The sequence below is a fragment of the Oryzias latipes genome, chromosome 12 (genome assembly GCF_002234675.1).
Source record: "Oryzias latipes chromosome 12, ASM223467v1".
In the NCBI taxonomy this organism is placed as follows: Eukaryota; Metazoa; Chordata; class Actinopteri; order Beloniformes; family Adrianichthyidae; genus Oryzias; species Oryzias latipes.
Window position 1 is genome coordinate 13,405,393 of NC_019870.2, and position 12,031 is coordinate 13,417,423.

The 12,031-nt window shown below is 41.0% G+C and overlaps 1 protein-coding gene across 3 annotated transcripts; it reads left to right on the forward strand.

Annotated features, from left to right (window-relative positions):
• The first annotated feature begins 1,088 nt into the window (after nt 1–1,088).
• On the forward strand, nt 1,089–9,584 carry gdnf (glial cell derived neurotrophic factor). 3 transcript variants are annotated; one of them, XM_023960929.1, is made up of 4 exons: nt 1,090–2,130; nt 2,672–2,759; nt 2,871–3,098; nt 6,503–9,584. In XM_023960929.1, the coding sequence occupies exons 2-4, from the start codon at nt 2,750–2,752 to the stop codon at nt 7,060–7,062; spliced, it is 798 nt and encodes a 265-aa protein (XP_023816697.1). In that variant the 5' UTR covers nt 1,090–2,130; nt 2,672–2,749; the 3' UTR covers nt 7,063–9,584. The 3 variants fall into 3 exon arrangements, with proteins under 3 accessions (XP_023816698.1, XP_023816697.1, XP_023816696.1); XM_023960928.1 differs by having other exon boundaries at nt 1,091–2,130; nt 2,688–2,759; XM_023960930.1 differs by lacking the exon at nt 2,672–2,759 and having other exon boundaries at nt 1,089–2,130.
• Nucleotides 9,585–12,031: the final 2,447 nt, after the last annotated feature.

Here is a 12,031-nt window from a genome sequence, read left to right on the forward strand (position 1 = left end):
GTGGTGCAGAGTGGTCGACCTCTGATCTGAAGATCACACATTTGGTTCCTGCCTTGCTGAAGTGTTCTCATGGGCAAGACACCAACATCCTCCTGGGGGTTATAGGTTGATGCCAGTGTTCAGCATCAGTGTGTGAATGTGTGTGTGTGCTTGGGTGAATGGGACTGTAAAGTTAGAAAAAGTCTGAGCCTATGATATTGGTAAAGAATAAGCTATTGTCTGGACCAAGACACTGAATAAATACTTGCAGAAGTAAATGGGAATATTTTAAACTTATGATGCGCCTTTACAATATTGTTTTTGTTCAGGAGTTTTGTTTGAGAAGAAACCAATAAAAAATATAAAAAAAATCTCCTCATCAATATTTAAAAAGCAACTAATCTGAGGTGGGAGATGCACAAAGATGCAGTTTTGTGCATGAACATAACTAACTTCTTTCATAAAATCTTTTGAAGGGACAGACAAAAATGTCTGCATCCAACTCGCAAGAAATCAAAAACAGAGCATCATATACATCCAGATGCCTCTACCAGGACAAATGAACCATTAACAGCTGACAGCAATACAATGAAGCCATGTGAGAACCTGACAGTGAGGAATCCATACAATGGGGACTTGGCAGGTTATGCAGATGCAGGAATGGGCAGGGCACCCAAACGTCTGAAAGAAAACATGTAATAACAAGACGTTGGTGATCTTGAGCAAACAAATGAGAGTCTTAATGCAACTGAACAACAGGTAAGTCAGCGCGGGATTTAAGGTGTCATTGCGAGGATTTCCATCCTTTTATCCGGCAACTCTGTTCAGCTGCGCTTCGTGTGCTAAACTCAAACCAGAGAGCTTCCTGGACACGCAAAGTGTTTGGTTGTGGTTTGAATCCTGGCACAGGAACACTTTGATTCTTTGAGTAACTCGTGGAATTCCGTTTTGCTGCAGATGAAAGACGGGCGAGGCGTGTGAATCATGAAAGGAACATGGAGAGGCTTCCCTTTTGGGATGTGCGTAATGATACGCGCGCCCTGGCCGTTGCTTTGGCGGCATTATTTCGTTTATTCATTTATTTATTTTTTTGCTGCAGAATGAATTATAATCATGTGCAACTTCTGGAAGCAGCAAGCGCAGTGAGGCTTCTTCATTTGAGATGTGTGCAGACGTGAGACGGAACTTGACACCGAGGCGCAGAGAGCATGAAGATCAGGTTAGAAACATCTCCAAATCGCATGCCGCGTACTGAAATCTAAGCCGGGGACATCGAGAAGTGTGACATAATCTCCAAGACATCTGAAAACTGCGCTCCCCCAAACCAGGATCCAGGGGTGTTTTGGAGAGATGAGTGGACGTCTGTTACTCACTACTCTCGTTGAGATCTATAAAAGAGGGGCGGACACAAACTCCCATCAAACGTCAGAGCGCACTAAACTATAAATCTCTCCAAGCAGCGCTGTGCGCCCGGTGTTGTGATATGCGCAGACATCTGTCCTGCTTTTCAGTGCAGTTGGAGCGCGGCGCGCATGGACACTCCACGCAGGGAATGGAGAATGAGATGTTTACCACGTCAAGATTAGTTTGAGAAGCTTTTTTTTGTTGTTTATTCAGGATAAAGGGGCGTTTTTGGTTGTTTTGTTGAGGGGTTATTAATTTGGGGGGAAACGGACAACTTTTACGCTTCACTTTGTGTGCTGGAGACACCGATGTCTTCATTAGGCTCCTCTCAACCGGAGATGGTGGATCTCTCTCGGATTTCCAGCCCGGAAACGTAGCGTCCAATTTTTAAGCGACTGAAGCCCCGCAAGGCACAGTGGCACTCGGTCCACTGCCTCCTACACCTCGCCTTGGATTGGACTCCTACGAGACTGGTCACTGGAGAGAGACGCATGGTTTGCTCGAAACGCAGGGTCGGATTGTGAAAAACTGGCACATTACCTATAGCCTATCTGTTTTTCTTTCTTTTCCTTTTTTGTTTGGACTAAAGCTGAATTTGACCCCGCTCTGGGGACATTTGCTCATCGATGTTTTTGAAATATTTCACCCAGCCAAGTCAGCTGGGGACGCTAAACGAAATGTGTTTTCTGTTTGGATTGTAACACCAACAGTCAAGCGAGTTTTAAGTCATGATGGGGCATATGTAAGGTAAGGATGGTGCTTTTAAATCCAGATTATGATCAACTTGTTGTGATCAGCGCGCAAAATGCACGAATATTTTTAAATGGATCCTAATTTGGTTCATTTAAGAAGAAAACAAGTTTTGATTTGGGATTTTGTTGTATATTAGACTTTTGTGGTTTAAGTTTAAGCCCAGCATTTATCCATGCAAGGCTGTTTAGGTTTAAGGCAGACTCAACATGCCATCAGACGTTGTCACGTAAGCTTTGGGGATCGCCATCTGGCTCACTCACACCACTATTTATGCTATTGTTGCCAAAAGGCTTTGGTGTATGCTTTAATCAACGCATTTTTTGTATGTGAGGCGTACTCCTAGTTCTGCAATACGAGCAGCAAATCCTTACTTCATATTACAGCGCAAAAGGAGCCTAATCACCATCAGATTTGGCAGGTTTACGCACAAATTTACGCAAACAAAAGAACAAGCAGGGCGCTTAAAAAAAGCTTTCATCTACTGTTGACTTTGTTGTTACATTAATAATCTGAATTAATCTGGTGTTTGACTCAGATTTGTGTGTTCACAGCATACACCAGATAAAGTGTGGATCAGAGCCTCTTGACATGATGACACAGTTATTAATACAGAATGAATTGGGGTACGTTTAAACACACATTACTGCTAGACATTTTTGGATACACATGTGCATTTGGAAGCCACTTTACCTTAAAATTAAATAATAAAGCACACTTGCCTCTTTCTTTCACAGCTTTCTTTATAGGAACTGAGTCTAAAATGAAGTTATGGGATGTTTTGGCCACGTGTTTGTTGCTGCTGAGCTCTGTTGCTACAAGGCCTCTTTACCAAAGCACTCATCCAGCCAAGAGGACTTACTTTCCCAGCAGCAGTCATCCTGCGTCCCTGTCTGTGGAAGACGAAGAGCCACTGTTCCAGCGCAAGGAGCGCAAACTGAAAGATATCTCAATGGAGGATCAGTGTAAGCAGACAGTGCACGCTTTTGCCAAATCATCTATCTAAAGCAGCTGCGGAAACATGTGCATGAAGGGTATTGATGTCGAAAACACATTATAGATAATTAGTTTATTCTATAAATCTGCATGAATGTCGCCACGTTGCTTTTATGGCAGAGTAATCAATGTGTCTCCACTAATTAGACTTTAGGAACACCACCTAAAGTGATTGCAAGTGGGGGTGTGGTGCAGATTTGATAAGGCTCTCATACACTGAGGTTATCAGGTGGAAGATCATAATTTTCGTTTTATTGCTGCCTTACATCACGCTGATGTGTAACCCTGCAGCGTAGTAAGAGCACCAACGGCTCCGCAGACATTCCCTGTCTCCCTCTGTTTATACTCACCTCTGCCTCCTTGCTGCTTTAGACACCCATGACCTTTACCCATCTGCCAAAACTCAGGAGTCATGGCTTGTTTTAGTGAAGACACTGAGAACCAGGTCACAGGAATCGTTGGAGGCAGAGGTGCTGGACCACATCAGAGAGTTGGAGGCTCTAAGTGAGAGTTCTGTGTTTATGTTCACTTTAACAGAGACAGTGGGCAGGAATTTATTTTGTTTGGATCAGTGTGACATCGTATCATCTTCACGCTGGGGTAAACACAGCCAGGAACTGGATAGGGAATGGAACATTTAGGCAAGTGTTTGTCCTGCCACTTCTTCCTCTGTTTGGATGGGGTGACATCACAGATCTGCTGAGTAACCCAGACTATTAACTATTCACTAATCGGGTAAACAGAAGCGCCGCGCCAAGAGGGGTTGAGCGTTTGGTTTGTGTGGAGTGTTCAAGACAAACTTTCTTTTAAATTATCCAATTGGATCTTGCTGGGGGGGTAGCCAGTTTAGCCACCTTTCATTTAAACAGAGCATTTGTTAAATGCTCCACAAAATCTGCATGAATCACCTAATTTGCTGGAGGAGTCTAGTCTGTCAGCAGCTGCGCTTGTTGCAGCCTTCTTGTTACCTGACAAACAATAGTGGGTGTCTAAATTAACGGCTAGTTGTGTCAAACCAGATTGGCCCTGGATCACCTGATACACAGACAATCATCTGTGGAGTTGAGGCAGATCAGGTGACCGAGGTAACAGAGCAGAGTCAGTCGACACTACTGTAGAGGAGCCCTGAGTTAACCACAACGCCACCTGCCAGATACCTCATCCCGCCGGCTCTAACTTCTTGATGCAACATGTTCACGCACATCCACACGCTAACACACCCCCACACTCTCACAGGTAATCCTATTAGAATCAGCCTAATTGATTTGTGTCAGGGAAATATGTTTTGATGACCTTAGTGTTTCCAGATCTGTGTTAAAGCAGAGACATCACTTTATGATAGAAGCAACGCAGGACTCAGGAAGGTCCAAGGCTTCTTCTCAGAGCACATGGTGCTGGTGTGTGTTTTCAATTTCCACCTCGATCTGCCTCAGCTATATAACTCAAAACATGTGATTTTTTCCCTCACTTTTGGCCTTTTCAGTCAAAACGTCCTTAAATCAAATCTCTCTTTTGGCCGTGAGATGGGTTTGTGCCTACTGGTTCAGCTCAGGAAGTTCCTGTATAAAGCTTGCTGGGTTAACTTTTAATGACTCGTGTTTTGTATGATGGGAACCTGATGCTCTTTACTTACAAAAAAAGAAAAAAAGCTCCTTAAATACACAGTCTCTTCTTCTGGAACCAAAACAAAAGGGAAAATGTGGATTTTACAGCGCCCCCGAACCTTCATCCTCCAACTGCTCCCTGAAAAATCCTCCTGGATGAAGATAAAGGCCATTTTTTAACTAAAATTTAAAACTCTGCCTATTCTTATATTTTTCAGTTTTGTGTATTATGCTCAGATCTGTTTGTCAAATTGAAGGCGGGTGATAGAGAGATGTTTAGTTTAGACTGAAGGAAAACAGAGCGTTTTCTTGGCAAGGAGAGGAAACTCCAGGAACTGGCTGCATCTGGCTAAGAAGCGTCAGTGTAGAGAGTTTTTTTTTTTCGAATTTCATTTACAGTGAAATTAAAGCAAAAGAAAAAATGTAAGACACAAAATGTCATTTTTCTGAACTGTTTCTTCTGAACCACTGACAGTTAAGTGACATGGATCCCTCTGCAGACTGTTTTCCCCCTCTTCTTCTTGCACTCAGATGATGCTATTTTTTTGTTGGAAACAACTTTTTGCCATCACCAAAATAAACCCCTAAACCCCTGACTGCAGCAGTAAACCCCTAACCTGATCTACAGCTTTGCGGTGCAGTGAGGCTTCATTTCTCCAGTTTGTTCCTCTCATCTAATAATGGTGCTGCTCCAAATTCCACTTTGTAAACAGGAACCAGGAATATTTAGATAGCATTTCATTGAGGAAAATCTTTTTTTTAATGTTAACATCAGACATTTCTTAATGTATAGTTTTGCCTGGTAAACAGTGAGACATTTTTTCTATCACTATAGTATGTTTAGCTTCTCATCACTTCAGCAAAAACAAAAAAAACCCCTAAATGACAGTTTTTAGGATGTGGCCTTTAGGAGAGATTGGAGAAATGAAGCTGCGCATCTGACAAGAAGTCAGGGCAATCACCTTACTGTTGCAATTTCTTTTCTAAATGAAAATCAATTTATTATGTTTTATATTGTGCTGACATTTGGACCTCAAGTCTGTAATAAAATTAGATTCTATTCTTTTGTACCTGTCACATTTGTGCATATATTATGTCCTGATGACATTTGCAACATCTAAATGTAAAAAATATAAAATAAAATATAAATTGTAATTTCTCTAATTATAATTATTATTAATATACTTGCACATAGCCTAATGTTCACAGAAAAGTATTTTATTTTTGATGATAAGGTACTTTAAGTTTTGAATTGTTTTGATCAAGTTTGTTTGGATTTTCTTTAGAACGTGCATGCAGAATTTTACACAGATCCAGTAAATTTGTTTGCTCTGAAAGGGAATCGTTGGAGTAAAATAGACTGAATGGACTTAGAAAAATGTTGGAAATTCTTCCTCATTGAATTCCGAAAAATACATTTCAAAGGATTTTAGGAGCTGAAAAAAGAAAAGAAGCTCAGTTTTCTTTTAAAAAACCTAAAACTGGCAGTCTTTTGTCAATTTTTATGAGATAGTTTGGAGTTATGTAAACAGATTTGTAGGAGGATGAATGAATACAAATAATTCCACCAAAAGAATCTTTACTACATTTCCAGGTCTAATTTAGGAAACTATCCTTCAGCTATGTTTTCAAAACCTGCAACCCTCTCACTACAAGTTAAACTTTGAGCTCAAATAATTATGAAACTCATCAAAATGTTCTGTTGGACTTCAGGACAGCTGAAAACTGCTTTAACCTTCCAAATAACTTTTTTACTCTTTGCCTTTTAGATGATGCTGCAGGTTTCTACCCTGAGCAGTTTGAGGATGTGATGGATTTTATCGAGGCGACCATCAGCAGGCTGCGGAGGTCATCGGAACCCGCCATTGGCTCCAGAGGCCGGCGGGAGCAGAAGCAGAGAAAAGCAGCAAACACGGGAGGCAGAAGAGAGGAAGGCAGAGGGCACGGAGTCAAGAGGAAGAGTAGAGGTCGTGGGGGAGGTCGCGGCAGCAAAGGAGGCAGAGGCGACAAGGGAAAGGAGGGGATATACGTTCAGAGCCGAGGTTGCCTGCTGAAGGAGGTCCACCTCAATGTGACGGATTTGGGGCTGGGATACCAGACTAAGGAGGAGCTGATATTCCGATACTGCAGCGGCCCCTGCGCCGAGGCGGAGACCAACTACGACAAGATCCTGAACAACCTCACACACAACAAAAAGCTAGACAAAGACACGCCCTCGCGCACCTGCTGCCGCCCAATTGCATTCGATGACGACCTGTCCTTTTTGGACGACAACGTGGTGTATCACACCCTGAAAAAGCATTCAGCCAGGAAGTGCGGCTGTGTTTGACCAAACACTGGACATGAGCAGCAGCCACGGGACCCCGCCCCCTTTTTAAAATCTGCTGTTGCAACGGGACGGATTACTGTTGGAAATGTGTGTAAAAGGTCATAGGGGATCACAAGGCCTCATATTTTTGTCCCCCCAAAAGGAGTGAAAAAACAGACACCAACTCTGGAACTGCCCGTCAAGAGCAAACTTTGGACAGTCACTTGAGTATTTTGTTTGTGTGCATCCAAAACGGTATCAGGTGTGCACCGCCTTGCAGACTCTAAAACACTGCTGCACCTGCAGAAGAACCTAAAGGAGGATTTCTGTCTTTTTTTTCTTTCCTTGCTTGTTGGCAGTCTGAAGATCTGCCTCATCTGGATGTTAACAGAAACATCAGAACCAAGGAACCACAGCAGAGAGCAACTGCATACAAATCCACTCCTATATATATATATATATATATATATATATATATATATATAAATAGTAAGAGGTATATTTATTAAGACGAAATTAACTTATTGTTATTTATTTCAATCCATTTTATGAGAGAAATTGTCTTTTTTTTATTTATTTAACAGCTTTGCTCGTCCTGGATGGTGCCTAAGTAGAGCATCTTCTCATTGTAAAGAGTTAACTACAACGGCTAACGTACACTCCCACACATATTAGTGTTGCTTTGTGTATGACATTTAGATTCCAGGGGTTTGCTTTTTTTTTCCAAAATGATCAGCATTAGTCATCAGGAAGTGTTTAGTTAGAAATGCAGAGACAGGGACCAATACAGGAGATCTGATGGCTCAGATGCTTGTTTGCAATGGTTTTTTTGTTTGCGGTCACTCATTTCTCCTTAATGTGACCACTCTGGATCCAGCCTGATGGGCCTCAAAACTACATTTCAGTTTACTGTCTGTTTACAAGAAAGCGAATCGTGTTTGCTTGACAGCAGCTTTGAAAAAATGAAGGAGAGATTTTCCCTTTTAAAGACCCACTCCCATCTTCTTTTTATCCATTGTAAAAGCGTTCCCAGTGGTCTTTTAACTATGACTATTGTTTTGTAGGACTGAACTCCTGCAGAGCGGCAGGAATTCAGTGGAAATTCGCGAGTTGTGGGCTGGACTATTGGGGCGAAGTAAGCCTGTCGTTATTTCCCATCATCCGTTTCTTGACATTATCTCCTGCTAGCTTACAGCCCCTCACAACCTCAACCTTTCACTATCGGTGCAACAAAAACGGTGAGCAAACTTGGAGCTTTCCAGTCGTACAATTTTGACATAGATACCAGCTATATAGATAGATACCAGGGAGCTTGTGGCCCGCTGACTGTAGCAGCTACATCACAGCTACAAGCTTTTTGTCACACAATCCTGATTGACCATGGTTTGAATACAGAAATACCAAGAAATGTAGTTTTAATTTTCTTTATCTATGTCCTATAATTTGAGAAAAATGCTAAAAGAACTTGTTAAAAACGTGGTTTGTATTGGAGTGGGTCTTTAAAAATTTCATCCTCTGCCCCCCCAGAAAACAGGCTGATCAGGACTGGTTATTCAAAACCCGGCCCTGGACTCATACCAGGCCTGAATCAGGCTTTGCAGTGGTCCCTGTAGGATTTAAAGTTCACAGGACTGCCAGCTTTTTGCTCTGTGACTGACAGGTCCTATTTCCTCAAAGGGGATTTGAAAGTGATCCTCCAACGCGAGTCTTAACCAAATATCGCTGCCGGCAAAAGGCAGTTAAAGAAAAGTCTAGCTACTGTAGCGTCTGTCATCACCCAAATGATGTAGAAATCAAAAGAGTAGACATTTGGACTAAAGAGTATGTTTAGGAATAACCCAGTGAAGTCAAAAGGGTTGGCTCAACAAGCTCGCTTTAGGCTGTAGATTTATTCCCAAATTAAAACCCCAACTGTTCATGAAGGAGGCTCTTTTGAGAGCTCGCCGCTTTGCTCAGCGCTTTAAGTGGAACTGAGAGAGCCTCTTGTAGGTCTTGATGTTAGCACGGATTAGGGACCAAGGTATCTGTGCCCACCCAGCAGCAAGCAGGTCAGCTGTAGTGAATAATCCCCCCTCCACAGGAAAAAAAAAAAAAAATCCACATCAATCTGAATTTAGGCCAAACGGCACACAGAGGAGGAAAACTAGCTCGTATCAGAACATACTTCATCAAGTGAATCATCTTCTTTTTTTAACATCTGATTTGGGCAGAAACGATTCCAGATGAGAATGTGCTCCCAAGAGATCTACCTTTAGCGCCTCACAGATACCAAAAGATTCAAGCCTGTCGCAAATTCAGTTTGTTCGTTCTACTTTGTAATTTACTTTTCAGTTTGATACGAAAGAGTCCGCAGTGTGAATATTTGAAGTTAGATTTGTTTTCTCTCCGTTAACACCCACATGAGAAAAAAGAAAAAAAAGGAACCCTGTCATGTCACCTCATTTGTTTTGTGTTACAGAACCAAAGCTCTCTGCAAACTTTATTTTTGTACAATATTCATTTTATAACTTTTTACAGAAGTAAACTTGTTTCTATTTAATGAACACGTCTCCTGGAATTAATCTTTGAAAACACAACCAGTGCCAGATGGTGTTAATTTGCTAAGGTATGTTTACACAAGGTCTGTGTAAAAGCCAAGACTGAGTTTTTTAGGTTGAAGTGAGGAGATGGTTTGAGAGGTGGCCTCCGCCGTGTGGTGTCTCCTTCTGTTCTGCATTCTTGAACATGAGCCCGGGGTCGTACAGTAAACAAAAGCCAGCAGTAAAGCTCAACTGTGCTGTAAATCAAGTGAATCTTTCCACTCCGCGCAGAATATGCGTAAAAGCTGATGGCAGAAGCTCTGCGAGTCATGAAACTGACTCGAGGCGTTCAGACGATGCAAGCACTTCTCCCACTAACCAACATCATGCTGACCACAGATGGTGAAAGCTGCCATCCAAACACTTGTTTTTATGAAAAATTAACCAAAAGTCAACTTTACTGCCTAATTCTTATGAATATTGATTGATTTTGTGTGCTCTTCCTTAAATATGCTTTTACTGTGCAATATAAACGCAGACTAGAGGCAAATCCTGTCAAATATAATGTTGAATGGAATCACACTTTGCACAAAAGACTGCATGAACTGAAGAGATGGGGGTATTTTTGATGCAAGACTAAATACATTTTCTAAAACTTTGCAGCTTAACAATCAGGGCTGCTTATCTCACTCTTTAGTGATAAAACATTCCAGGGCAGCATTTATTAAGAGGTTGGCTTAATCTTTATTAGGTAAATCTTTAAAAATGTTTGTTAAGTGTTTGATTATCTTTGAATCTCAAAGCAGCATATAAAATGTTTATTAATGAGTATTTTGCGTTATCTACAGGTTTTGTTAAAGAAACAGTCAACCGGTTCCACATTTTTAGTAAACACACTTTTAAAAAACAGAAAATATTTTGAGCAGTTGTTCTATGATTGACTGTAAAGGGAAACACCCAGAAACCCCGGCGGTTAGAAAAAAGAACAAAATGTATTGGAATCAAAGTCAGCCTTTAATTGGTCCTTGCTTGAATGGTTCTAGCTTCAGGCCATTGTTTCCAGTTTGCACAGAAAATTCTTCTTTCCACGTTCCTGCTGCTTCATCACCAGAATGAGTGATTCCCTGTCCTTCCACAACCAAACTGCACTTTCATCACCTCCAGCTGCTGACGGTTGGATCCTCAAAGCTGCTGTTAAAACCGACTTCCTGAATGAAGTCATTGAAAAACAAAAACATCAACGTGGGCAGTTGCTTTTAACCTTTGCCACCCATTTGCTCTTTAAGACTATTTTCAATTCATTTTTTTGAATGAATACACAATACGGAAGCCCCAGATCTCAGTTTTAAACCGAACTGTACGTTATTAAATCGTAGGGAAAGTGAATCATTGCATCTCTACTGCATTCCAGAAAGTTTACATTGAATCAAACATGTTCTGCTAAAACTAAGGATTTAATATTTATTGTTTTTTTTACATTTTACTAGACTTTATATAAACCAACTGAAAGGTTTTTCTTCAGTTATAGCAAATTAAAAAAAAAAGGATTTTTCTGAATGTTTGGTTTTTCTTGTTTTTTTTATATAAACAAATTGTATGAAACCGCAACAAAATTGGCACCCAAAAGTTGAGGTATGAATGAACAGAATTGCGGGGAAAAGTGAATCGTTGCATCCCTAATACACACAAGCTGGATTGCAAAACCTAAATTTTACCTTATTGGTAATATTTTTTTGTGTGAATTTTGAATTTATTTATGATGTCCTGCTTTAATAGTGACATTTGAGGGAATTTTCCATGAAGACATGATAGTTTTCTTCATGTTGATAATCTTCATTGACTCCCTTACTCCTAAATGAACGAGTCAAAATGTCGGCAGAAGCTAAACAGGTTTAGAGTCACAATAGTGGGACATGAATAACAGTGAAACTTAAAACAGTTTATATATTTTTAAATCTTATTTAGACTCACATCAGTTTTTTTAGAACAGAAAATTTGTAATGCTTTTCCTATTTAGGTACAAAATCCTAAAAAATGCAGAAATACAACCAAAACAAAGCTTGAATAATAATAATGGATTGGATTTATCTGCGCTTTTCAAGACACCCAAAGCGCTTACATTGTGTCCATTATTCATTCACTCCTCATTCATACTTGGTGATGGTAAGCTATGGTTGTAGCCACAGCTGCCCTGGGGCAGACTGACAGAGGCATGGCTGCCAGTTCGCGCCTACGGCCCCTCTGACCATCACCGGGATCATTCCTGCACATTCACACACCAGTGGAGGCACACTGGAGGCAAGGAGGGTGAAGTGTCTTGCCCAAGGACACAACAACATTTTGGCTGGTGGGAGCGGGGATCGAACCGCAAACCCTTCGATCATTGGACGACCCGCTCAGCCACCTGAGCCACTGTCTTAAAAACTTAATAATATTAAATTTATCCTAAATTTTATTTTGAATCACTATAT